The sequence below is a fragment of the Pezoporus flaviventris genome, unplaced genomic scaffold (genome assembly GCF_033815535.1).
Source record: "Pezoporus flaviventris isolate CSIRO_AGI_PZ_B2104156 unplaced genomic scaffold, CSIRO_AGI_Pfla_v1 ptg000027l, whole genome shotgun sequence".
Lineage (NCBI taxonomy): Eukaryota > Metazoa > Chordata > Aves > Psittaciformes > Psittacidae > Pezoporus > Pezoporus flaviventris.
The window spans coordinates 273922-300082 of NW_026892575.1; the positions used below are offsets into that span (position 1 = coordinate 273922).

The 26161-nt window shown below is 38.6% G+C and overlaps 1 protein-coding gene across 3 annotated transcripts in view; it reads left to right on the forward strand.

Annotated features, from left to right (window-relative positions):
- ADAMTS18 (ADAM metallopeptidase with thrombospondin type 1 motif 18) overlaps nt 1–26161 on the forward strand; it is a 75593-nt gene that overhangs the window by 6806 nt on the left and 42626 nt on the right. For 2 of the 3 annotated variants that reach the window (XM_061458455.1, XM_061458454.1), the window contains exons 4-6: nt 20924–21206; nt 24524–24723; nt 25469–25552. In XM_061458455.1, coding sequence (XP_061314439.1) covers nt 20924–21206; nt 24524–24723; nt 25469–25552 — 567 coding nt within the window. Of the gene's footprint in view, nt 1–20923; nt 21211–24523; nt 24724–25468; nt 25553–26161 lie in introns of those variants that run through there. The other variant, XM_061458456.1, reaches the window with a different exon arrangement.

The following is a 26161-nucleotide window of genomic DNA, read 5'->3' on the forward strand; positions in this document are numbered from 1 at the left end:
AGTCCAATACACAACATAGAAAATAGGGAACATAATGAATGAGTAGTTTATTATATAGCGCTTGTGGGGATGTTGATGCTACTTGTCAGAGGAGACAGGTGAGGATATACAGCAAGTACAAAACATGCACCCAGATGAAAGAAACATACAACATGAAGGAACTCTCCTGTCGTTACATTGCAGAGTAAATGTGTATGTGTATTCTGGGTCAGGGAGAAAATTAGTACATTTCAGGTCCTGTAAAACTGTATGAAACAGGGGTTTATTGCCCAGGCCAAATTCAGCCCTAAGCACGTGCGCTGGCCTGGAGGCCTGAGAGGCTGCACCTGCTTACACTAGAGGTGAATGTGGGCCCTTCTCTCTATTTCTGTATCTCAGTTAGAACATTGGAGTCAGCTTCATGCACTAGCTAGTGCCCTCCTTTTTCGTTTTTTGGTAAGATGTGATTGAATCTTTCACTATAATGAGCCTCTTTCTCTTGTCTCAAGTTCTGTTATGTTTGTTAGTGTCTAGTCAAGGGAAGAGGAGAGAAGGATGTATCATGTTACACTTGCTGAGCTGTCAGAGGAGTCTACAACTGGAGAAAAGGTTGAATGTAGCACTGAAAGATAAATAGATGCATTAATTCGGTGGAAGTTGTGTGTGCATGTCTGAGGGCAGGACTTTGCTCAAAGTATCAGAGAAGCCACAAAATTACAGCTTCTGAACACAGTCTGGCCACCTAAGAGGCAGGCAGGCAAAGCAATTCATGTACCCATTCTTTGTAGCTGTTTAATTGCACCCCGTATTAGCATTATTTAAGTTCATACTAACAACAGCCTCTTATTCCTCGATCTCCCACTTTAAGTCTAATTAAATATGTTGAGACAAATCCCAAGGTTCTTCTGCAGAAAATCTCAAAACCAGTGAGCCAGACTGCTGGTAAAAGGACAAAATAATTGCCGCTCACACTGAGGTTCCTTTAGAAACCTACAGCTGTAAAAATAGGACAAAATTTTGCCCTCTGGGACCTTGAAGAGAAACTAAGTACAGAGCTGGTGATTTGACTCATTCTCAAAACTATTTTTAGTCCACCCAGAAGCCAATATACAAATCCTATATTTTCTGCTGTTATACCAACCCAACATGAACAGCATCTGGCATATGAGTTCCTCGACTTTCTTTATATTCCCATACCATGATATCTTCATCCTTTATAAAATACAAACTGTGTTTTACAGGATCATAATTTTCTTCACTGGACATTTTGCCGTTATTCCTTCAGTAATAAGGTAAAGATGAAAATAAGAAAAACTTACAGGAAAATGAGGTCACAGTGGGAAAAAGCCATATTCTTTAAGGTACTTTAAATTCTACTAGACAAATAAAAGACACTGTGTCTGGTCTCAGCATTGGCTTGACTGCTGATGAATTGTGTGATTAGATCGATTGTCCTTCTCCATATCTGTGTGATAAGCTTTCTGCTTAAGGCAACAATATGCTAAGCATTTTGTCCCTACTGATTCCTGATGGGTAAGAAATGGAATTAAAGAAGATAAATGATGGAGAAAAAGTCTGCTTCTGCTGGACAGGAAACTAATAGCGGTAGCATTCTTCCATGGCTTATATAAAAAAGCCCTGGAAGCCTGGAGCATGCATAGAGGAAATCCTGTGTCACTGAGAGTGCTTTGACTCCATCAGCCTGAGCACAGTATGCTGTTTAGGAGAACACAGCTCACAGGAGTGCCCACGGGAGTTGGTCCTCAGTCATTTTTGCTTGCTGCCTTAGTGCTGCCAATAAGAGCATGGAAATTATTCATTGGTGTATTTCAGATCAAACTTCAAGCTGTTGCGAGCACTACTACTTACACCCTTAAAGCAAATCCAGAAACGGGGAGCCATCCATTTGTACATAGATAGGCAGTTCATCCTGGCCTTTCTTCTTAAGCCTAGTCTTATCATAAGTTCTGAAGGCATTCGTAGACCCTGTCTATACTTGAAACATCAGTATTTTTCTTGCTGTAGCAAAGTCTTTCCACAAAACTTAGTTCCCACACTTTCCCTGGTCCATTAGAGTGAAGCTTATAGTCAAATGCCCTCATAAAGGTCAGAAGAGGATGACCTGTCTGCACAGACTTGACCTCTTCATAACAGGATGTCTTTGATGTAAATGAGGGGTTTTATTTTAAGCGCCACTATTTTCATTTGGACCATCTCTGCTGCTAAGATGCAGCATACTCTGTTCTGCACAGCTGTGCCCTCCTGAATATATAAAATATGTCCCTCTTTGGAGGCTGATTCTAATAACTAATAGCAGCTTTCAGTCACTAATAATTAACCTAAACAAAGTTTTATTTCTGTTTTTTTCCCCCTTCTTCCTCCACTTCAGAAGTGTTTGAGGAAGATACCAGGTTTGCAGACCTGGAGTGTAAAGGCTTTTGTTTACCCAAAACACAATGACGGTCTGTGAAACTGTAGTTCAAGTCCAACTCAAGCAGACCACTCCTGACCCGCAGCAGTAGAGCGGAAAGTACAGGAGTTATCTTGGTTGTGCCCTGGCCCCACGCAATCCACTTGATCTGAGCAAACAATGGGATCAAAACTGCTCTTAAATGTTTTGTTTCTTTTCCTCACAAGCTTACTCCCTCAGCCTCTCTGCACAACCAGGGCCCTGACTGTGGTGATAGCTTTATGATTTGCACACTCGTACTCAGTTGGGAACTTGACTTTGACTCAACATAGGCTTCCAGTTATGACTGGCCTGGGTGGTTGCTGGGAGTTTGTTACTAGCTCTGTAAGTCCCTTTTGGTTATTTTGGTGTGTGCAATTTTTGTCACAGTTCTGTTTGATTCTACAAGACATTTAAGATAATGTTTTCTGATTTTCAGCTTTTTGGGAAAGGTTTTGTGTTTTTGATGAATGACATGTCCCATTCTCTTTGAAAGACATAGTAGATTGATCACTGGGACTGGTGTCCGGTACTGCAAACAGTGAGAGAAGGACGGAAGTTTAAATGCTGTTTTCAATGTCTGTGGTCTTGAAATTTACAGTCCATGGATGGGGGCAAGGTAAAAGCTGGGGCCATGCTAGGCAAAGGTATCAGAACTGTGATGCCAGTTATTTATCTGTCAGTTCTTTAAGACAATTTCAGAGCTGTTTGCTTCTGATTTCATTCTCTCCTGGTCATGAGTAACGTTGACTTAACAGACATATAGTGCTTTAGGGAATTTTTAGAAAATACCATTTTTTTTTCTGTTTGGAAGTTGCAGTGTTCAGTGATACTGACAGCAGCCTCACTAGAGTCAGCAGCCTTTTTGGGCATCGGAAGCATTCCCTCTGAGTTGACTCCTGCCCGCATACAGAAGCTGTTACATCCATATGCATCACTTTGTAATGGTCTTCTCTCAGTAAGCTGCTAGGAGAGGGATTAAACTTAGTTATCTTAGTTATTATGCTAGCAGTGAGAACTACAGTGAGTTTTGTCAGCTGGAACTCAGACTTCAGTATCATTTTTCTAAAAACCACTCATTTTTTATTAGGAAGGCTTTGACTAGCCCTTAAATGGTATCTGAATTGAACTTTAATGGGTAATTACATTACAAACAAGGTTTTCCTCTGTCTTTTTGATCATGTCACTAGGAGCAGAAATGTTGGTTCTTTCTTGCCTTTTCTCATTCCATTTTAATCCCAATTCTGTTGCTGCAGGTGTACCATAAATTACAGTATGCTAAAGGAATTTTCTATTGATTTGCTTTGACAGTGATTTGACCAGCTATGTGAATAGCTGATGGAAGCAGAACTTATCTTTGGTTCAGGCAGTAAAGCGTTGACTAAAGCTTTGAGGTAAATATTTGCAGAAGAAACCTGGAATCATAATGCCTTGCAGCTCAGTACAATTTACAAACATGTATTAATTAAGCTTCAGTGCTGGCTTTACTGTGTGTTAGATGAGAACAGCATCCTGGCTCATAATAGGTTGACATCAGTAACCTTTTATTGTTTATCGTGCTCGGAAGTCACTAAGAATGAGGGTGAAGAAATGTCAAATAATCAGGTCACACGCAAGTGAATGAGTCTTGATGGTTGAAGCTCAGTACCGTGGGAACCATTATTGTCCAGCATAATTTCTGGAACATGCAAGTTAATTTCTTTTTTACAGTGTGAGTTCATAAGCTAGGGAAATCTATAAACAAGTTGTACAGTCAGATGAAAATCCTTTCCCTCAGTCTCATATGTGGCTGCCCAGCTAGTTCCTGCCAAGAAAATAGTAAAAGAAAAAGGTTTGAAGACAAAGATAATAGGTCTTGAGGTTATTCTGACTGGAATAACAAGGCCCAGCGCAAACCTGCTTAATAGTAGAGGAAGCTGAGGCAATAATGTGATATTTACTTGCACAGACAATGGGGTGTTGCCTTTTCACTCTCCTGTGGCATTAGCATTTCTAGCTGCCCCACTATGTACACAAAACACTCATGGCTTTATTCTTGAAGACTGGTTTCTTGCTGTTCACAGTGGGATCACTTGAATGCTTGTGCTTGCCTGCCTAATATATGTTAATTGAAGGACTTTTGTGTCTCAACATCTTTATTAATATTAATGGAATGGGTTTTTTAATGGACCTATACAAAATATGCTTGACCTAGCTTGAGCCCTCATTTTTGTTTTTATACTCTGCAGCACAGTGCGGCTTCCAACTAATTTAAGAACGTAATATTATATTCTGTGGTAGAGTACACAAACTAATGAAACATGGATTACTCTTCAGATCTGCTGTTTCTTTGCCATGAGATATGGAATGTATATAACACCAGAATATAATTAGTTTTGTTTTTGGTTTTTAAAAAAAAACTGTGAAATTAAAACCAGATTTGCTTTTTCTTTGTGCAAATTATTGCAATTCAGTGAAAAGAGTGAGCATGTAAAAATAATCCTATCTTGACCAGCCTTGGCTTATGCAACACACTCATTCTTTTTTTCTAGGAGGAAGTCATCAAAACAGTAAGTCTTAAAATTAGGCTAGACTAAACCTCAAGAAATATTTTGAGCTAATATTGTAATTGAAGCATAGTCTGCTCATGGTAAGGGGTAGGTATAACTGCTGTAACACAGTGATGGAGAAGAAAGTTTAAACTTTTCTAAAAATGTGGCTACCCAGTTTCATTTATTGTTAATGCTTGACAGAGAGTTTTGTTATTTGTTTTGTTAGATGCAAGTATAAATTAAAGACTAAAATACCACTTGGGCTAGGGACGAGATTAATTATTTTTCAGCCCCTATAGATGATTATCGTATGGGCAAGAAAAACATTTCCATCACTTGCACCTTTTTGCTACTTTTTCTGACAAAAGATTATTCCCTATAGTCCACCATGTTGCACTGTTTGCAGTAGATGTCTCTGAAATCACTGTAGAGACCAGACAACCACAACAGTATCTTCAGCCTCCAGGTTTTGTCTGTTTGCTGGCTTCTCTTCATGCTAGAAGCCATGGGAAGGCTGTAAGGATATTCTTTGCACTCCTAACATCTCATATCGATGATCAGATTGTTATCCTGCCTCTAGCAGCAAAAGCTTAAGCAAAGGGGTGTAAAAAGACAATTTCCAGGCTGAGACCTAAGTGAGTAGCTGTTGTCTACTGATTCCTGTAGCACAGTATCTTCCACTGTTATTGACAGGTCATTGCTGTCATTGCTTATGGGCTTCATCTGAAGCTTGTAGTGAATGAAAAGTTTTATGCTGACTACTTCAAATCAGAACCTGGCCTTAGGAGTGTTCTCTTTTCTTCCTCCCTACATCATCCTGCACCTTGAGTCCAGAGGCTCCCCATTTCCTTGGGAAATGTTACTACAGTTACTGTTTGGTTTAGAGAGACATTTTGCAAATGGGAAGTACCACTGGCTCATTGAGAAAGTGAAGCATGTCCATTTCTACTGTGGACCCCAAAACATGTCTTGTAAATAATCCAAGGTGGTGCCGTATAGTCAGATTTCACTGAATCAAAAGTTAGATGGAAAAAAATGGCCTACTTGTAGGGCAGAGAAACCATCTGCTGTTCTTATGGACGACTTGGACTACTAACAGCCTCGAGTAATATGAGGCAGGAGTTTAGGCAATTTCCCAGAGAACTAGCTGCTGCTGCTAGAAAATGCACCAAAGTGCTTGGTATCTGGTGCCTGAAGCTGCCAGAATTGTTTCAGTGTACTAATGCCAATTGTTTTTGTTCTGCTATGCTGCCAGAGTATTGTGACAATGGAGTAAAGGAAGCATGACGGCCACCAAAAAATACAAAGTCAAGAGTAAATGTAAAGACATTACTTGGCCGAATCCCAGTCAAGTCCTGATGAAGCTTGGCGTTGGAAGTAAAAAAGGAAAGTAGGTTTTGAGGCTTGTTTCCCTTGTTAGACAGGAGAGGGACTTCAGTTTTAGATCTACAAAAATGTACATTATCACTTGTCATCCTGGGAACACATGTAGGAAGTAAGTCCTCTTTCATCTTCTGCTCTTGATAGGAGAGCTGTATAATTGCAGACAGAATGTAGTCTGTTCTGAAATAGTTAATTGATTTTTCTTATTTCTGTGATTCCTCTGATTACCAGAGAGTTCTGGGTGGTCATTTTAACTGCCTGAGGCATAGACAGTCCTGTGGTTGTCTCTTCTGCCATTCAGTAACTATATTCTGTACTGGCAAAATAGTAATTGTCATTTAAATCAACACCTTTGTGGTTCTTCCAGGAAGGGACTAAAATTTTAAAGAGAGGGTTAATGTGATTTGTCTCTGACTTTTGTGGGAGGTGGATGGATGTAGGGTTACTGCAAAAAATAATAAAGTAGAGAATGTATATCAGTATTGCATGACTTCTATTGTTATATGTTAAAGGAATAAGTCATTGTAAATTATAAAGATTATTTACTCTTGGGGAAAAAAAATCAGGTTTGTGAAACTTGTGAGAACTAGTATAAAGAATTTGAAATACTATCCAAGTTTGGTGTCCTATTCTAGCCCTTTTGAGTGGTTCAGTGCAGATATATAAGAAAAAGCCCTGGACAGGGGTGATCAAATGTGGAATCGTGGGCTGAAACTGTTCCAACAGGGTGGGGAGTGTAGTTTAAACCCTCTCTTATCTCACCAGTGTCCATACCCATGCTGCCTCTCCACAGCAAGATGTTTGATTGATTCATAGCAACTGATGGGCAGTTTAAAATTTCAAAGCTTTTAATTTCCTTGTTCCTGACAGATAAAGAGGGTGGGCATTTCCTGATAATGTAGTATACCACGTTCAAAATATTTAAGTTCCCTATGGTGCTATTTGTGGCTAATTTACTTCCATAGCACATTAGCGCTGTTGGCTTTATGCTGTGGGAGGAGTGTGTGGTGTAACATGCTGTGAAGAGAGGAAATGTTTCACAACAAGAGGTCCTTCTAGCTTTTCCTCTGTTTACATTACCACCTGGAAAGCAGAAAACGTGGAGTAAATGACTGATGATCCAGATGGATTGCATGAACAGTCACATCTTTAGTCATGACACATTAAGCTGGGCAAGTTCACACTGGAGAAGTGACAGGATTGGAGTTTAATTCCTGGAAGCATATATATTCTTAGGTAGGAAAATATGTAGGCACAAATAGGGCTTGAGTGCCTTCATGCTAGTAACCTTTTGGCCCTCAGCGCCTCTTTAACGGCCACTGAGCGGCCAGATTATTTGAGGGAAAATCAGGGATATGCTAATGCGAGGGACAGAGGCTCGAGGACAGGCTCTAGCAAAGAAGTTAGAATGATAGATCAGTGGCTGTGCAGACACAGAGTTTTAGAGAGACCCGGGGTGGGAGGACCACATCTTTTACTTTTCATATTCATTTTTCTAATGCTTGCCTATGAAAGCAGACAAATTATCTTGTTACGAGAGTTGGTGTGCTTTGACACACTACTTGTTTGGCTCATGCAGCACTTCTCAGCAGATCAAGCGTATCCTGATTTCTAAGCAAGGATTGAAGATACAACAGCAGCTGAACTGTGCAGCACTTCTCTCAAGTTATGGCTGAAGTTACTTATTTCATGCCTAAAGTCCACAGAGAGCAGCTGGGGGCTGCAGTGTGACACAGAGAGAACTCAGGTCTTGTGTTCTGTGGTGTCAGGAGAGAGCAGAGAGACAGTCAGGCCCTGGGACTGGGACCTACAGAGGGGATTGAAGTGTCTAAAACACACACTTCCATGATGTCCCAGAGCCTCTGTGACCCTGACAGCACATTCCTCTTCTTGGAGCTTTTTTCTTAACCTATGCTTAACCTGACCTTTGCTTAACCTACTGTTCAGCAGATTCATTGCACAAAGAGGGTCAGACTGCTTAGGAAATTTTGCCTGCACAATATTTTGCTGATTTTGTTGTGGGTTGTTCTTTTTTTTTTCATAAGTCCTTTTATAACTGCAGCATGCTGAGTTGTCAACAAACTCCAGATAATTGTATCTTCCTTGCCTTTACTGCATTTTTATTTCAATAAGAATGCCTATAGTGTTTAACATAGTGCCAACATCTGTGGCAGTAGGTCTTTAGGTTTCTTAGACTAATTTTATAAAAAGTATCTCACAGAACAGAAAGTTGCTTTTAAGCACAACCTTCTCTTTGTCACTCTATCTTTTCTGTTTCCTGAGATCTCGGAGATCATCATGCGGATACTTAGGCTCCACAGACTGTATTTTGAGAGCCTAATATGTAAGATAGTGCATGCACACTGAAAATACTACTGTGCAAACACTTTCATGAAGAAGTGCTGTTCACTTGCTTGAAAATCAGTGCAAATGGTGATTGCTAAAACAGGAATAAAACCCCTCCCTTCTTGGGCCAATTCTGTTGGACTTTGTAAAAGCAGGAAACTAAATGTCGTATCCTCAGCTTCTTTATCTTCTCATTTCTCATTCTCAAAGGCGTATAATAGAACTGCTTTCTTCAGTGAAAAGACACAAGTAAATGCTCCCATACTATCCTTCATACTTTTCTTAAGAATTATCTCTCCTAAAGGGTCACGTAATTCGTAGGCTTAGACTTAAGTCTGCTTATGGTAAATTCAGAGTAACCTTTCATCACCAATTTAGTACTGCAGGCCTATTCAGTAAGTACAAATCAAACATGGATCTGAGTACCTGGAAACTGTTGTGTTAACACTCCAAACACTGGTTGACACTTGCATGTTGTATTCTGACCCTGTCAGGAGAAGTAAATTGATCTGTTGGGTTGAAGGGTGGATTTACCTCTCTTTATGCTCAATATCTGGACCAATATAAAGGTAATATTACCTTTTCTATGTAAGCGTTATGGCATGATGTTTTATTTCATACCAAACCAGAACCTCTTTGTGGCAGTTTTTGCATGCATATAGTTATATTTGTTACAGATATTTCTATAGTCAGACAACTGCACTTAGAATCTTTTCTCATCAAAATTTTATTTATAATTCTATTAAACTTTTGTAGTCTGTGACAAATCCACCCAGGTTTTCTGCTTTTAATTTTGGTGCAGTTGCACAGCAGAGCAGTTATAACATGCTCACCTTTGTGCATCATTCCCTTGAATAGAAACATCATAGGCTAATTTGTGGATTTGAAAGGCTAATTTGTGCACAGTTTGAAAGCAGGACAAGGATTAGTGCAGTATGTCTGAGCACTGCTTATTGGTAGCTACAGGTAAGAAAGCAAAGAATCTTTGGACCCATGGTATGCTCAGCAATATAATATTGTGAAGGCAGGTCAATGGCCATAAATGGTTCCTACAGATTATGAGGTTTTTTCATGACATGAATTATAGATGCAAATTACTACATTTAACTTAGCAAATAACTCACTTTGAATTCAAATGCCCTTTTTAAACCAAGATCTAAATGCTAAGGATGGTTTTACAGTTATCTGAATGTTACATGGAGTTGCTATTGTACTGGTTTCTCAACATTGTGAAGAGCTAAGAAAATGGTGAGGTCTTATTTTAATTCAGTGGATCTTTAGGATGATGCTGTGCTGCATTTCATGTTTAATAGTATGAATTGCATTCAAGGTTTTATTGATTTACCATTTCTTGGGATCAAAAACCGTGTTTCAGACATACCGGGCTTCTGCCCTGTTTCAAATAGGGGATTACAGCAGAAGAAGGAAAGGTGAAATTTAGGCTTTCTTGCTCCTTCTTTCACAGTGATGTTAAGTAATCAAACTTTCTCTATAGGCATGTGAAAAATAGAAATCATTATAGCAAGGGAATTCCTAGTTGTAAGCAAACCTATCAACTTTCTCAGACTCCAGCGACTGAACACATATTTCTGGCTCACGGACCATGCAGCATTGCTGTTCCTGTGAGTGGTGCCACCTATTAGACAGCATACCTATCCTGTGACCTTCTGTGCTTAGTCCAGTTGGTCACTGGATCACAGCTGGGGCTACTGAGTGAAATTCTGAAGGCTGGGGCTGCAGTTTATAGTGAGAAAGATGGAGGCATTTTAATAGAACAACCCAGCTGGGGTCGGACATGAGCCTTCATAAGTCTGTCTTGAGCATTGACTGGATTGATTACAAAATCCTGACTCTAAAGCTGAGAAATAAGGAACAGAGAAACTGAAGAACTGGGAGTTTAATCCAGATAACCCAGACGCCAGTCCGACATTCTCACTGTTGGGCCATCTTTGCTTCTTGTTTTCCATTCCCTTAATGGCCTAAGCTCTTTTGTTCCCCTCCCTTTCTCCTTCCCACATAGATATTTCAACATATGTATATGTCTGTGTATGTGGAATATCAGCAAAGCTGATACTTTGCTCCCTACAGAGTTTCTTGTGACCACTCTCTCATGTAACTAATCCATAGCAATGTATACTCCAAGAAGGAAAATTAAAAGGTTGGGAACCACTGACCTAACTTCTTAGTAAGCAATACAGCTGGCAATCAGATGTAACCCGAGCTCCTCGTTATTCGAGTTGCTGAGCTATTCATAGCAAAGTAAAATTGCTATGGGAATTGAGCTGGATTTATTTTGTTTGAATGCAAATTATCCCAGGTCAGACAGGCTCAGATCTTCTGCCCCCTTGAATTCACTTGCATCAGCTCTGCCAGGCTGAAGTTTTCATGAAGGATCTTCACTGGGGAAAAGTGGGTATGGGGAGCAAACCGCCACTGTCTAGAGCATTTGCTTTGAGGCTTTCATACAGTCAGTCACTTTGAAGCCAAGACCTCTGAACAGAGTGAAGGGTCTACCCTTCATCAGCTAGCTATGTGCGGTGTCCAAGTGCACTGGATAAGCGTGTCTCTATATTGGCTGCAACTTCAACAGGGTGTTTCATAAGGGAAAGAAAGTCTTTCAGGCTTGTCTGCCACTCTCACTCATGATATGAAATGTTCTTCTGAAAGGTCTGTCAAAGTCCCATCATCACAGAAAAAGCTGCATTTTCACAAAAAAATAAAAACTACCCAAGGTTGATGCTAGTACACATGGCCATAAAGGGTAAAAATAGCCATTAAAAACTCAGTTGAAAATGGTTCAGAAAACACAAAAGCCCTTTGGCATTATTTTACAAAATCTCATAATTTATAGCATTGTTTCCTGCAAGCCCTGATTCATGACTCCTAATGTTTGGAGTTGCATGTCTGATAGGGAGGAATGTTCCTTATCAGAAACACTCAAGCAAGCATCTGTTAATGCTAAGTACCTATGGAAAAGAATTTCCAAGTACTGATTTTAGTTATCTATCATCAGTTAGGTTTTTTTAAGCTGTTCATTTTCTGTGTCACTGTGCCCTAATCTTACTGGTTTTGCCTTTATCACAACTAGAGGAGCAGAAGATTCATTAAGAAGGCATGTGCTTTCCCTAGAATATTAGTACATCTGAATTCCATCCACACAATAATCGATTAGCTGTACACAAAAGAGGAGGAGAAACTTGCCAGAACATTCCCATTGCTCTTAATTCATAGCAAACCATCCTTAGGGTGAAATACTGCCCTGTCCAAAGGTCTGTTAAAGATCTTGGTGTCTCAAAGTCACATTTCAGAGATTTAAGAGGAACATGAATGGTGCTTTTATTTTGTGCTCTTACAGAAATTGAAGGGACAGAGAGGGATGCATTTTGTATGCTTCAAAATTTCCAAAGGATACACCTCCTCTTACACTTTGAGGCGTCCCTCAAGCTGTGCACTGATTTACATGGCGTGCTCTATTAGAGAACTAACTAAACTCCCTTCTGAAGTCAGCTGTTCTGTTATTCTTGATGTACTGTAAGTAACTAATCAGCTGTAAGACAGCACATGACAAATAGTGGGCTGCCTTTTTTCTTAGGAAAAGTGAAGCATAAATGCATTCATAAAACACTCCTGCTGTTTCCTGTTTGCTTTGTGATGGATTCAGAGCTGTCATAACTAATAAAGTATCCAGATTTTATCTTACAGTTGCAGATATTTGCTTAAACAGGCCATACCCAAGTGCTTGTACAGCTACCAAGCCTAAATTTGAGCTATTGGTTTTAGCTAATTGTTTTATAGTAATTAGCAGTTGCAGTATAGCAACCATTATAGCAAGTCAAAGAACCATACTGCTAGAATCATTAAGAAAGTGATCTTCAGTGCAACTTGGTAAACTTTTGGCACTTAAATATTATTAGTGTACAATTAGTGTCATAATATTGTAGTTTGCATTAATATTTTTCTTCTGTTCATTTATCATGCTTATTTCTGTTTAAAAAACAAAACAAAAAGACCCCCCCAAAACCCCTAGAAGAATGAGAAATGAGGGAGCTTATGTACTGACAAGCAAGTATTTAAGCTGCGGCAAAGCAATCAAAATTGTGTTAGTTCTAGAATATCTCATTACCCTGCAATAAATACCAATTTAATATATTTAAATACCAATGTGACTGGTTCAATTACCTTAAGTGGAGGAACAAATAAGAATATTTCCTTATTTGCCATATGTTGACAGAGGGCTGCATAAAGATGTTTAAAACAAGTTCAGTCAACTGCAGAAATACAAAGGCACTATTCAGAGATAACACTGTCTTTGTTCGTATAGGAATAATTAAAGACACGCAATTTTGTTACCTTGTTTTAATAATTGCTGAATGTTCTGCATAGCACTTCTTTTGAGCAGCCAAATAGAGTGGTCTTTCATGACTAACTCAGACTGGCAATTTTAACATCGTGCTCTCCTTCTGTCAGTTCTGCAGATAATAAAGTGGTATATTGTGAGAAACTTTGCATTTGCAAAGAATCTATATTGCATTAGAAAGTGGAATAAATTTAATACTTCTTGTAAGTCACTAAGAATCTAAAGAAAAATGTTATCTCCTGTACAATTCTCAAATCAGAGTAGGCAACCGGTGATTCTAATGCTTCCTTCACAATAAAAATATTTTAGTGTGTATAAAGGCCACTAACTTAACCTACCTGGCATAGCCAACAGTAACTGCCTATGTACAGACTTGATACTTTTCTGAAGGATGGGTGAATTTCTTTGGACAATATAAAACCTAGGGGTTTAAAGTTTAGTTAAATTCTCTCTCTTGGTGTGTTCACAGGCCTTTGTGCTGCCTGGTTTGGGATATGATCAAAAATGAACATGCTCTAAGTTTTACTCGTGGGATTTCTTGACTTCAATAATACATGTGTATTATTGGAATCCTCATGAGAGTCCATTCTCACTAGTTTCCCAGAACATTTTCTTTCCCAAATTGGTAAAAATGCCCTCTGGAAATGCTTCAATGTTCAGCTCAATGGGAGCTCCTGGGTGCTTGACACTCTTTGAAAGTAACTTATTTCACAGTCTCTGTATGGATTTAAGCTCCAGACTTTTCACCTCTTGTTGGAGAATTGTGGATCATGTCCATTGTCACTGGGATTCAGAAGCTTGTTGAATTTACCCAGTGCTTCATCTGTGCACAGTGCCCTTCTGAGGGGGACAGAAACAGCATATAGAGGCAAAATATGCCTCAGCTCTGATAGCTGCTGCTGTCCCCTTCACAGTTACCCCTCAGAAAAGGGGCTGTAGGTTGTAGCAGACAGGGAATGAACTTTTCTAATTGCCATGATTTACTGCCACTGGTTTGGCTGTTTGCTTGTGATGCTTCCCAAGAGTAAAGATATCTTTCACCTCAGCAACACTTTCTGCAATTCTGTTCCGTCTTTCTGTTTTACCAGATATGTTCCTTGTCATTTTTTCTACCAAACTTCACATCTTAATTTGCTTATTTTGATTATATTTTCCAGAGCATTGGCATTTTGACCCTAACCTGAGAGGTGCTCAATAACCCATCTATCAAAAAGGTAGTTAGTGATACCGGGTATCTACAATTCCAGGTCAGGCTGTACTATATTGCTGGCTATAATTCTTGGAAGTAGTTTTGCTTATGACTGTAGTAAGGTTATAGTCTTGCATATGTCTCAGAGTACCAACTTAACCCATCCCAAGAGGTGATCTACTTCATTACACATTCTCTAAAGAAGCGATGATTTATTTAGACTGCTTACATGATGTGGGATTGCTTTGAACAGCTTTGTACTAGTATTAAGTGAATATCCTTGCTTTGGAGGAAAGAGGGATCCATAAAATGAATGTTGGCAAACTTAATTTTATTCTTCCTAGGATTCCTTGGCATGTGTGAGAAAACTCTTATCTTTACCCCATTTTTAGGGCTTGACCCAAATCCCATTCTAAACAGCTGTCAATTTTCCTCCTGTCTTGACAGGATTTTGTGTCAGGCTGCTGGTGTACACACAGGGGCTGCCATCTCCACATGGATTTTTCTTGAGTGTGCATTTGAAATGGATCTGAAATCACTGTCACTATTCTCCAATCTCATGTCCATGAACTAGATGTTGCAAAATACTGTGGAGACATATAAATGTTATGCTGTGCTTGACTTAGGGGCCTACAAGAATGCTGGAGAGGGACTCTCCATTGGGAACTGTAGTGGTAGGACAAGAGGTAACAGCTTTAAAGTTAAACAGAGGAAGTTCAGGTTAGATACAAGGCAGAATTTCTTTACTGTGAGGGTGGTGAGGCACTGGAACAGGTTGGCCAAAGAAGTGATAAATGCTCCATCCTTGGCAGTGTACGAGGCCAGGTTGAACAGAGCCTTGGGTGATAGGTCTAGTGTGAGGTGTCCCTGCCCATAGCAGGGGGTTGGAACTGGATGACCTTAAAGTCCTTTCCAACCCAGACCATTCTATGATTCTATGATACCAGCTGCCTTGGATCATGTCCAGAATGAAAGGAGGGCTGATCACAAATGAGATGATCATTTTGTACTTTCTGTAGGGACTACCATTATGGGCTTTTACAACCTGATGGAAGGGCCTCATCTCGCTATCAGTCTGTGGTGGAATCTGGGGAGATACTGGAAATACGCAGAGACCTCTCCCTTCTAACACATGGTGCAATGTATTGGTATTTGAAAACTGACATCTGCCCAGTTCTAGAGGCCAGTCTGGGCCTGAAGGCAACTTCTGGCTATTGGCTTAAACCAGGACAGTCAGTTAGCTCTATGTTGTGTGAATAGCTTCATGTTCTCTGAATCTCCATCATACCTTCTTTCTGCTTCTCAGATGCTCATTATTCTGGTATGGGAAATGATCTGCCAGACAAAAAACACAGGTGTCATGGCTGAGCTAGGGGAGTCTCTGCTTCAGCAAGGGAGTTCTTTGGTGGCAGAGACAGGTCTTTTATGGTGCTAAAGTACCAGAGACTTAGAAGTACATCAGGGCAGAAAATAAGAGATTGACTTTGATTAAAATGAACTGTGGCTGAGAAAATTTCATGAGTTTTCACTGCAAAGTGAAAGAGAAAAGACTCCAATATGCTGTGACATGCGACAGTCCCAACAATATTGTGATGTGAATACTAGATATATAGGCATCTTTGACAACAAGTAATTTTAAATAACCAGCAACCTTAGTTCTTAAGTCATCTGTTCTTCTTTGTATTTTGAGGGAGTTCTTAATTTATGCTTTTATTTGTTTTAAGCAGAACTAAAAGATGTACTTTATGTCACTGTATTTTACATGCTGTACCTCTTGTTAAGATGTGGTTCAATCAATGATTTGTCAGTTTTAGGAGCTGGACAGTTGCGAAATAACACAACAGAAGTTTTGGATCAATGTCCACTGAAGTCTCTGGAAAGCTTTATGCCAATTTCAGTTGGCCTTTTATCAAGTCTTTTAAAACTTTGCATGAATATTTGGCACTATTGTAATGGGTGTGAAAAGACATTTAACTTTTGCTTTTAAGAGATTTTTCATCTTGAGTACATGCATACCCATCTAATTGTGTAGGCTTAATTGATTTCTTTGGCTGTTTTAGCTGCTCTCCATTTTTTAACCCTTAATTTTACGTATATGCTCATAACATTGAATAAAGCATTCTGGATATAAGTAGCTTTCCTTAGACAACACATGCAAACCTTTTAGCACTTTATTTAGTTGAGATACTCCTGTCATCGAGCAAACTGTAACTGAACTCCGCATCAGTCAGTATGAAGTAGTTACATTTAGAAGAGACACTGCAGTTCATTTGTCTTTTTGATTCTTATTTCATTTCATTATGCTTCTTACCTCATTATTTGAATCTGGTTTATGAAACTCCCATAACTTTAATGTGCATATGGCCAAGGTGTTGCCTCTAATTTAATTAGTATACAGTGAAAGTGTCGTGTATGCAAAGAACCCAAACTCATGAGACTCTTCTAGTTTAGAGCAAGGGGTTATCTACTGTTTCAAAACTTAGCTTTGTTCAAATGTAGGCAAGAAACGTAAGCTCTGAAGATACTTCACTCACTGTCACTGCTGTGTTATTATGGAAGGTCTGTTTTTTGGAGATGCTGAAGCCTCAAAATGCATTAGATTTACAGGCTGGTGAACTGCCAATGGCTTCACTTAGAACTAAGAACACAGGGGGAGACAAATGGGAGCAGCTTTAATGCTGTTCCAGGAAGAGACCAATGAAATCTGTTAGAAACTGGCATGTTGGTGTGATGCAAAACTGTTTCATGTGGAAGATTTACCTGGTTTTGCATAGCTAAAATAAACTTTCAGTGGTTTCAAAAATTCTTATTTTTCAGTTATAATCTAACTTCAATTAAAAAATAAGGAAGCAGGTATTTTATTATCATTTCTCATGTCTAAATTCCATTTTGAGATTCTTCCTTTTGAAACACACCAAGAAAATAGAACAGGTGCCTTACCTTGGTGAAAGCATCCTGATACCGAGGAATTTCGCAAAGAGGTATTGGATCTGAAAATTCCTTTAGGCCGCAGCTAAACAAACATTTCATAACAAATAGCAGGTGGGAGGAATGTTGCCTTCTCATCTCTTCTCAACATTTCTGCAAGCAAACTGCAAGTTCCTCCAGTTTATTGATTCAGAATTATTTGCTAACCACACAGATCAATGTATGTCTTGCTTTTTACTTTCCAATGGCATGGAATATCTCTTACAGAAGCAAACGTGTGTTGTGAAGGGAAAATAAGACAACAGCAAATTCCAACTGAGCAATCTCTTGGGTTTTCTTTCCCACCATATTCTCACAATTAGTGCTATTATTAGTGATAGCCACAGTGGGAGAGAGAAGGAATAGACAGGAGTCCCTGGTCTTTTTCATGCTGTGTTGTCTAGACTTCTAAGAATGTTATATTTTGTCATCCTGCTTCCTCTCATGGTGTTTTAATTGCAGAGAATCTGAAATAAAAATGGAGTTTTGACCTACCTGACCCTCTCCTTGTTGAGTCCCAAACCCATCAAAGTTAATGGAAAGCTATCACTGAATTCTGATTCAAGGAAAATCACATGTACACTTCAAGCTATGCTGGCAATAAGAAACGTAATGTATACATTTCCATGACAGTTTTGACAGTATTTGTTCATCTACTGAAGTATTTGAGCTGAATAAACATGCTGCATCTAACTCAAAATTATATTTCATGTATTTGTAGAAAATATTCCCAGAAACACCAGCACCACCCTTTTTCTTTTTTCTTTAACACCTACACTGCCCAGGAGTACAGAGTAGCCACAATCTGGCTTTCAAGAACCTGAAACTAGCAGTTTAAAGTTAGAGAAAATTATTCAGAGATAGTATCCTGCCTTTGGGCTCTGATGTTTCTCAGCTGGCATAGTTTCCAGCCAACATGACAACAGCCATAGGCTACTTTGCTTTACCTAAGGCTACAACTCAAGAACCTACAAGAAAAGTATCTGTCAATTGTTGCCGAGCTGCCCCCTTTGCAGCAATCTGGAGGTCTGCATCTCTGTCAGAACCCAGGTCAGCATTCTCAGCATTACTGTGGAATTACCCTGGAGATTATTTTAATATGAATCCTTGAAACCATCCCATACCTAGAAGAAATGGAAAATGGTCTGTGATTGAATGAGTGTCCAGACTGTTCTGTGGCACTTACCCTTTCTTCTTGACAACTTCATAAAACTAGATGTTATCAAAAAGAAGTTATCTTTCATTCTCACAACATTTTTCAATTTGGAGGATGTCTCTCATGTAAAACCCAAAGGAAAGAAGTCTTAGTGGAGATTTAGGGTCATTTCTGTTGAAAAAGAAAAAAGTGGATACATCTGAAAGGCACCCAGTCAGCTGCAACCTATGTAAAGGTAATACACATGTAGTGCAGGGCACAGAATTCAGTTTGTGTGTGTGTCCCAGATTCTCAATCCACCCTTATAATGCTAAATATAGAAATTACACTGGGGCTGAAACTTCATGTGCATCAGGGACAGTTTCTTACAGGAAAATGTAGAAAAGCCTTTGTTCCATATGGTTTGAATCATTTACAGAATGAATCCTGCAGGAATAATTTTAGATGTGGAAACCTTTAAAATGGGGAAATAAAAACCAGATTCACTACATTTCTTTTTTCCAGCTGAAAAAAGCAAAAATCATTTAGCAGTGCCCAATTATCAGTGCACTCTAGTAGATAAAGATTGCCTCTCAGAACCACTTTAAACTGTGTGATGACACACATCATAAGGATTAAAATATTAGTCTTCTTCCCTACAGGAAAGTACTTTGTCATGACCAAATGTGATCTGACATTTGAAATATGCCAACTTCTTCTAGTGAGCAGGAAAGTTAAATTCTTGTCAGTTATTTAAAGCCTGTCTCCTGTTGACAGAGGCAATTTTAACCTTAATTTAGAATACTAATTAGATACAAGGTGAGATATGAAATTATGGAATTGGGATGAAGAAAGGAAAGGGGGCAAATTGTTAATCAGAATTATCGTCTCTGTTTGTTTTCATATTATTTTTCAGGAGGCAGTCAGACCCTCCCAGTTCATAATATGGGATGTCTTGACAAAGTTAAGATCACAATATGATTTTATGGGTGCTATTATTAGGCCTTTGGGAAATATACTTTCTGGAGAGTACTGCAAAGCTACCTTTGATTTCAAATGACATAAGTGAATGTCCATGAAAAGGGCACAACGCGTTACCATAGACAGTTGAGGACCTGCATATCTCTGATAAATCTTTTCTGCTGGAATAGACTTTAAATCAGTTTTAGCATTTGTTTAGTAAAAAGTGAAAGCTGTGAAGATCTCATATGTAACTTTCTATTTTCACTTGCTTTTCATTTTCTGTTGAGTTTTCATTATAGGAAACAGTTCTGAGAGTACAGAAAATTCCACAAATCCCTAAGGAGTACAGTGCTTACATTAGGCATTCAGACTGCTCTCCTTCTGATACCCTTGGTGTTCTGGTCCTAGGAGGCTAGGCTAAAGGAAGGAATCCATTTCAGAAGGGAATAGGTCATACGTGTCCAACACGTGTATTTTCAAAGGATACTTTTTGAGAAGGAGGTGGAATCATGATCTGGCAGGACTTAAGATGTCAGACATGATGGTTTGCAATTGACATTTGTCTGCAAATATTTTTCTGAAGCATAAGAGATAATGTAGTCCTCGTGGGATGTCAGTTTTGGCAGGAGGGTGTTGGCACATGGTAGAGTCTCACTGATCCAAACCAAAAATCTATATCTAGTATTATGTATATAATGTAATAGAATTACCTGATGAAACTTCTTGGTCTTTGACTTGGTAAAAAGGAGTGTTTATTACAACATATTTTACAAAACCAATAAATGAAATAAAATCATAACTGATTAACGAGCTGCATGGAAATACTTCCTCAGTGCCACCCACATTTCCCTGGCCCTGATCCTGGAAACACTTCATCACATATGCAGTTTTATGCACAGATAGTATGTGAAAACTACAGTGTAGTTTTCCCATACTTCTGTCTTTCAGGGATAAGTAGGAAAACAATTAGATATTTGCTTTCACTGATCAATTTCTTCTTCTAGGAGGACATAAATTTAAAACTACATTTATGATGATTAAATTGTGGGGAGCTGATTTCTGAATAATAGTACTAAAACGTTCAGATGCTTCAACTTTGTGCTGCTGCACTGTAGTATGCTTACATTTCCACTTAGAGTAACCTGGAGTCTGGGATCCCTGTCTGGTAATACCTTGTTCTGAAAAATACCTGAACTTTAGTTCACATATTTTGTTTTACTGATGTATGCATTTATTTGAAGTTACATTTTCCAAAAGCATTTTCTTTTTATGTGAGGCTGTATATCGTGTACACAATCACAGTTACAAACAAATCTGTACTCTGAAGAATGGATTAATAATGCACATGAAATGATTCATGGTACTGTGTGAAGGTGCTCTGCTGCCAGCCACACAGGTCTTGTTTTCTGTGTTATCAAATGTGAAACCTGGTCATCTCCAAAGTGAAACAATGCTTATGTTAGTCGGGAAGGCTATCTAGATTGTATCTTGAGTAAATCTAATTTGGGGGTGCACATTTCAACTTGTCTAGGCTTTAAAGGGAGATCACTTTAAGAGCTAGCATGTTCCACCTGTGGACTTTGACAGTCTTTTCTGTAATTCATGGTGGTGTTTCTTTTTTTAGTCAGGTTTGATAAGGACACGGAAGATCGAGTTCCTTATATCTCCATTACCTCAGCAGCTAGCAAAGGAGCACAACTACACATCACCTGCTGGACACCATCCTCACGTATTATATAAACGAACTGCAGAAGAGAAAGTACACCGGTACACAGTAGAGTCCAATTCCAAATTCTTTTCTTTTGGTCATCACAGAGTGCTCACTTCCCACAAGCATCATGCTCAAGCGAATGGTTACCACCGTGGAAGGTTTCAAAAGCAACATTTTTGTGGACGTCGCAAGAAATGTATGTAAGGAAACTTTCTCTCCTTGTTTGAGATAGTGGTTCTCAGAAACTGTGTAGTGATTCTGAGGTGTGCTTCACAATCACCTTTGTGATGGAGACGTAATTTTAAATTATACATGAATATAAAATAGAAATGCAATAGCTATGAGAAACTTGATTGTTTCTTTCAACTGATGTCATAATCTGTTTTGTTAAGCCATCAGAACCACTGTTTAGTTTTCTTGTTCTCTACCTATATTAAGAGATCCCTTGTCTGACTTTTCTGACAGTTTTCAGTAAGCAGTTCTGCACAGTGATGGATGCCAAGTCCCTAAACTAATGTCCTCTGTTAGTTTGGAGATATATAACTGATTAGGCTTGAAGATGGAGAAAAAGTCTCCAAAATAATTAATTTCTGAGAGAACAGAGAAGTTTTTCAGAACTCCCCATCTGATAATGAAATTTTCAGCAACCGAGATCTTCAAAAAGAACCTCCCATGTAAATTGTTTAAATAAGAGTTAGGAGCAACCTCTTTAAAAACATATTGGAATATATTATCTTGCCAAGGTCTATTCTGAGCCTTTCATTAGGCCCTCAAATTACAGAACACTTTAGAGCCCCCTTGGAGCCTATATCTGTACTTACAGCATTCAGTTGATTCTTTCTGAAAGCTGATCTGCTTCTGAGCCGAGTTTCTTAATGAGGGTCTCCAGGACTGCACACAGTATTGAAAACACTGTCTCTATCCAGTTGTATTCTTACAACTTCCTACCTGAGTTCTGAGAAAATGAGCAGGTTTCTTTTCCAAAAGGCATGTAGAGATGAAAGAGAAAACCAACAGAAGGGAAGGAGTGAGAAAAGAGGTATTAGAAAAAGGGGCTGGCTGAGACTGAGGCCTATCTGAGGCCTAAAAACTGCTTATTAAGAATTAACTGCTGCTTCAGGAATCCTCCCTAGATTTGGAAGATAAACCTCAAGCGCCAGATGCAGAAGCATCGTGATTGAACCTGTAAACATTTGCATTCTGATTCAGATCAGAACTACCTCATCACATACTCGTTTTCCCTCCTGTTGTGTTTTCCTGCTGCCTGCTTCAGAGCAGAGGGTAATGGTGCTAAGTTAGCTCATCTGCTCTGTGGTGTTTTCTCTTATTTACATGTCCACTGTGTTCTTGTGCCTTATTTACTGTACCCTCTGTGACTGCTTGTCCAAATTTAGAATTATTCATGTCCTTTTGAGTTTTTTGCACAGTGCTCATCCCTATAATAAATGAGTTCATTTTGAACATTGTGTCTTCATAACCTCCTGGGATGTGAGACGATGCTGTCATTATTCCTGTCTTATAAGTGAGACTTACAGACACAGGAGAGGTCAAAAGTAACTATTGTTTTTGGTTACCAAATTAACAAACTGAGATTTTTCTTGAAGATGCTCAGCAGAATATATGCTCCTGTAATTGTATATGTATCTATATATTCAATAATTTCAGTTACAGCTCTGAGTTCTTAGCTGTATATTCAATCTGGGTTTATGTGATATGAAGAACATGCAATTAGCCTCCAACTGTGATGAGTTTAGTATAAATGTTTCATGTATTATTGCTTAGGAACTTGGTGTCACACGCACTGTTAGGATCTGATTAAGCAAGATTTCATTTAATTACCTTAACCACAAAACCTTTTCACATTCTGCAGTCTTTCACTTCATGCAGTTCATACATGTAACCTTTTGAGAGAAAGGAGGGAGGAGATCTAAAAAATACCAGCCTATTTCCATACCCAGCCTTGGTTAATCTGCTAAAGAAGAAGTTGAGTTCATGTTCACAGAATGAATGACTTCTTGTAAATAAAATCACATATGATTGTTTAATTTAATAGAGGCAAATGTAGAATAGAGAAGGAAACATGACAATCCAGTAAAGGCAACACCTCTTCTATGAGTATTTGCGACCTTCTTTGCATAATTTAAGTGGGTTTAGATTATGAGGGTTAACTGGACTGTAGTTAGTAAATGATGCTTGAAACATTGCTGCTGTTCAGGTTTTATCAGTAGCTGTGAAGTTAACTCAAGAGCAGGACCCCACTGCTCATGGATTTATGAATGAAACACCTTGAAATTGTACTGCCTTCAGAATAGTACATGGAAACTGATGTGCCTTGAACTGAACGCTTCACTCTTGGGTGAGGCATGTCTTTGTGCCCTGACGTGCTTCCAGTAGAGAAAAGTTCTTTGACAATTGTTTGTAATGAGTGGCGTGTTATAATCTTACTAGCACAGTCACCTGCAATCTTAAATATGGTTTAGAGTGACATAGTTGAAAGCAGACCACTGTTGTGCATTCTGTGGTATTCTTGATTTCCCAGTTAGGCATGGGAGGAAGTAGAGTCTGTTTTAGCTCTGTTGTTGGAAAAACCTTTTGATGAGGCGCAGACAGGATTTTTTTTTTTAATTACGTGAGGCTCCCTCACTTGTGTCTTGTTACATCCTCCATCAGAAAAAAATCCTATTGTTATCCAGATAGTATGTTAACATGGCCCTCGAGCTGATTCTTCATGCAGACCAAAGCAGTATATAGATTCATGCAAAAGAAGCCATGAATAACAGGAGCATTATAAGGCTTAGGACATAGTTTTCCATTTTCTGGATCTCTGAAGAAGTGGAGTGGCAACCATTCTGTAACTGTGCCATTGACCATGCTGCACAAGCAGAGACAGAAAAAGTGCACCCTGGCATTAGGGAGTCCTGGCTGGATGCACATATCCTGTTGTCAAGACCTCCTTGCTGTTGCCCGACATTTCCCCATACTAAATAAATATGTTCCCAGCAGGAATAATCTCAGTGGCAAATTCACGTAGAAGGTTAATGCCAATCACATTAGCAATAGCAGGCTGGCAGGAATCTTACTTGTGGTGTGTGTCTGCTTTCTGTACTGACAGTGGACAGCTGTTATGGAAAGGACTTTTTACCAACTGCTATGCAAGCAGCACATGCCAAACACTCAGGAAGTTATCAAAAGGACAAGAAAAATGTAGATATTCTGTTAAAAAATCTGTATTTTTTGCCACATATTTTACCATTTTATTAGGTTAATTCCTTATTTTAAACTGCTTATTGCATACAAATGTGATTCTCTCATTTCCTTCTCTCACTGTAGCCATCCTTCCCCCAGGAATGAATCAGATATTTTTTAATAAATGTACAAGAACTTAGCCATACGTATTAAATCACATGCTGTAAAAATAATCCAAGGCTCTAAACCTGTGATGCTTAATTTTCTGATGAAACTGTTCATGGGTGACCTGAATCCCTTCTGAAACTGAGTTTTATTTCCTTTCAGATGCACCTAAGCCACCCACAGAAGAGACATACATTCGCTCAGATGAGTATGGGACTTCTTCAAGGTTCAGAAGATCACCTGCTAAAATTCAGAAAAATGGAAGTCTAAATGTCGAAACCCTTGTTGTGGCAGATAAAAAAATGTTGGAGAAACATGGCAAGGAAAATGTAACAACATACATCTTAACGGTTATGAATATGGTAAGATGTGGTGCGACTGAAGTACGTTTTCCCTGTGGAATATTGCTGTCTCAGAGTAAGATCTTTCATTAGACAAATAATATCCAAAAAAAAAAAGCAGGGACACCTTACACAAGCTTTTCTTCAAACTTCATCTAATGCATTACTTATGCTAAATTGCTCTTTAAAAATATATCCCTATATTATCCCAGCTCTGGCAGCAATACCTTAGGGTTAAAAAAAAAGAAAATAAAAATGTTAAGAATGTTAAATTTTAAAATACTTCTTGTGAAATACAAAAAAGGCAGATACTCTGAAATTGAAACTTTCATTTCATTTAGTATCATGAAGCTTAGTCTGTTTTGTCTGATGTCTCCCCTTGAAAAAAAATTGAGAAAGGACATTTTTTTTTTGGAAAAATAAGGTAAATTAACTGTAAATACATTTTCCTTTGTAGCTCTGCTCTTTAGTTTTGTACTATAAAACTTGAACTTGAAACTTGATTATACTTGGTCTAGAAGAGCAAGGACAGAACAAAGCCCATTGAAGTCAATAGAAGGTTTTCAAGTTTCTTGAATAAATATAGTGATTTGGGGCATAATTCTGCTGGGTATGTTCTTTCAGATGAATCCTACAAGGTGTGGAATTCCATTTATTTGTATTGAAAGTTGAAGCCCAGTGCAAGGACTCGACACTCAAACTCTGTTTAGTCTGTTTAAAATATATGTGCATGTAGATTATATTTCCTTTTCAATAATTGTTGCAGGTCTCTAGTCTGTTTAAAGATGGAACAATTGGAAGTGATATAAACATTATTGTTGTGAGTCTTCTTCTTTTGGAACAAGAGCCTGTAAGTTGTGTCAGAGATTTTGTGTGGTATACTTTATTTGTTACTATTCACAGGGAGCACTGAAGGCTCCCACATTATGTACATAAGCTTTCATGTGAGGTTTCTGAAAACATGAAGCATGGGCAGATTAAAATCACAAAAACTTCCAAAATCACACTTTCTGCATTTCATTGCTTCTCTGCTTTTGATACTAAAGTCTTCATATAAATGTTCTTCAGAAACATTAAAATGCTTCCATTAAGGTATAACTCAATGATTTCCAGCATCTTCTTGAAGAGAAATAGCTGGAATATGAAACCTACTTAAGAAGTATTTAAATAAATAAAAAGACTGAACTGGGCTTTCCAGGATGTGATGATCAGAAGGGGGAAGGAGTCAAAAGTCTCGAAGATAGCATGTAGCAAAACGTGAGAGCCAGGCAAAAGAGGGAAAAATCTCTTTTGACAAAAAGAAATCTGTGATAAGTTGATCTGCTTGGGTAATATTTTTTCTCCTCAGAAATCTCCAAACATTTTAATCACAAAATTGGAAATGGTTTAGTGTTCAGTTTTATCAAGAATCAAATATATATGTACACTGTCATTCTAACCATTGATTTTGAAAATAAGT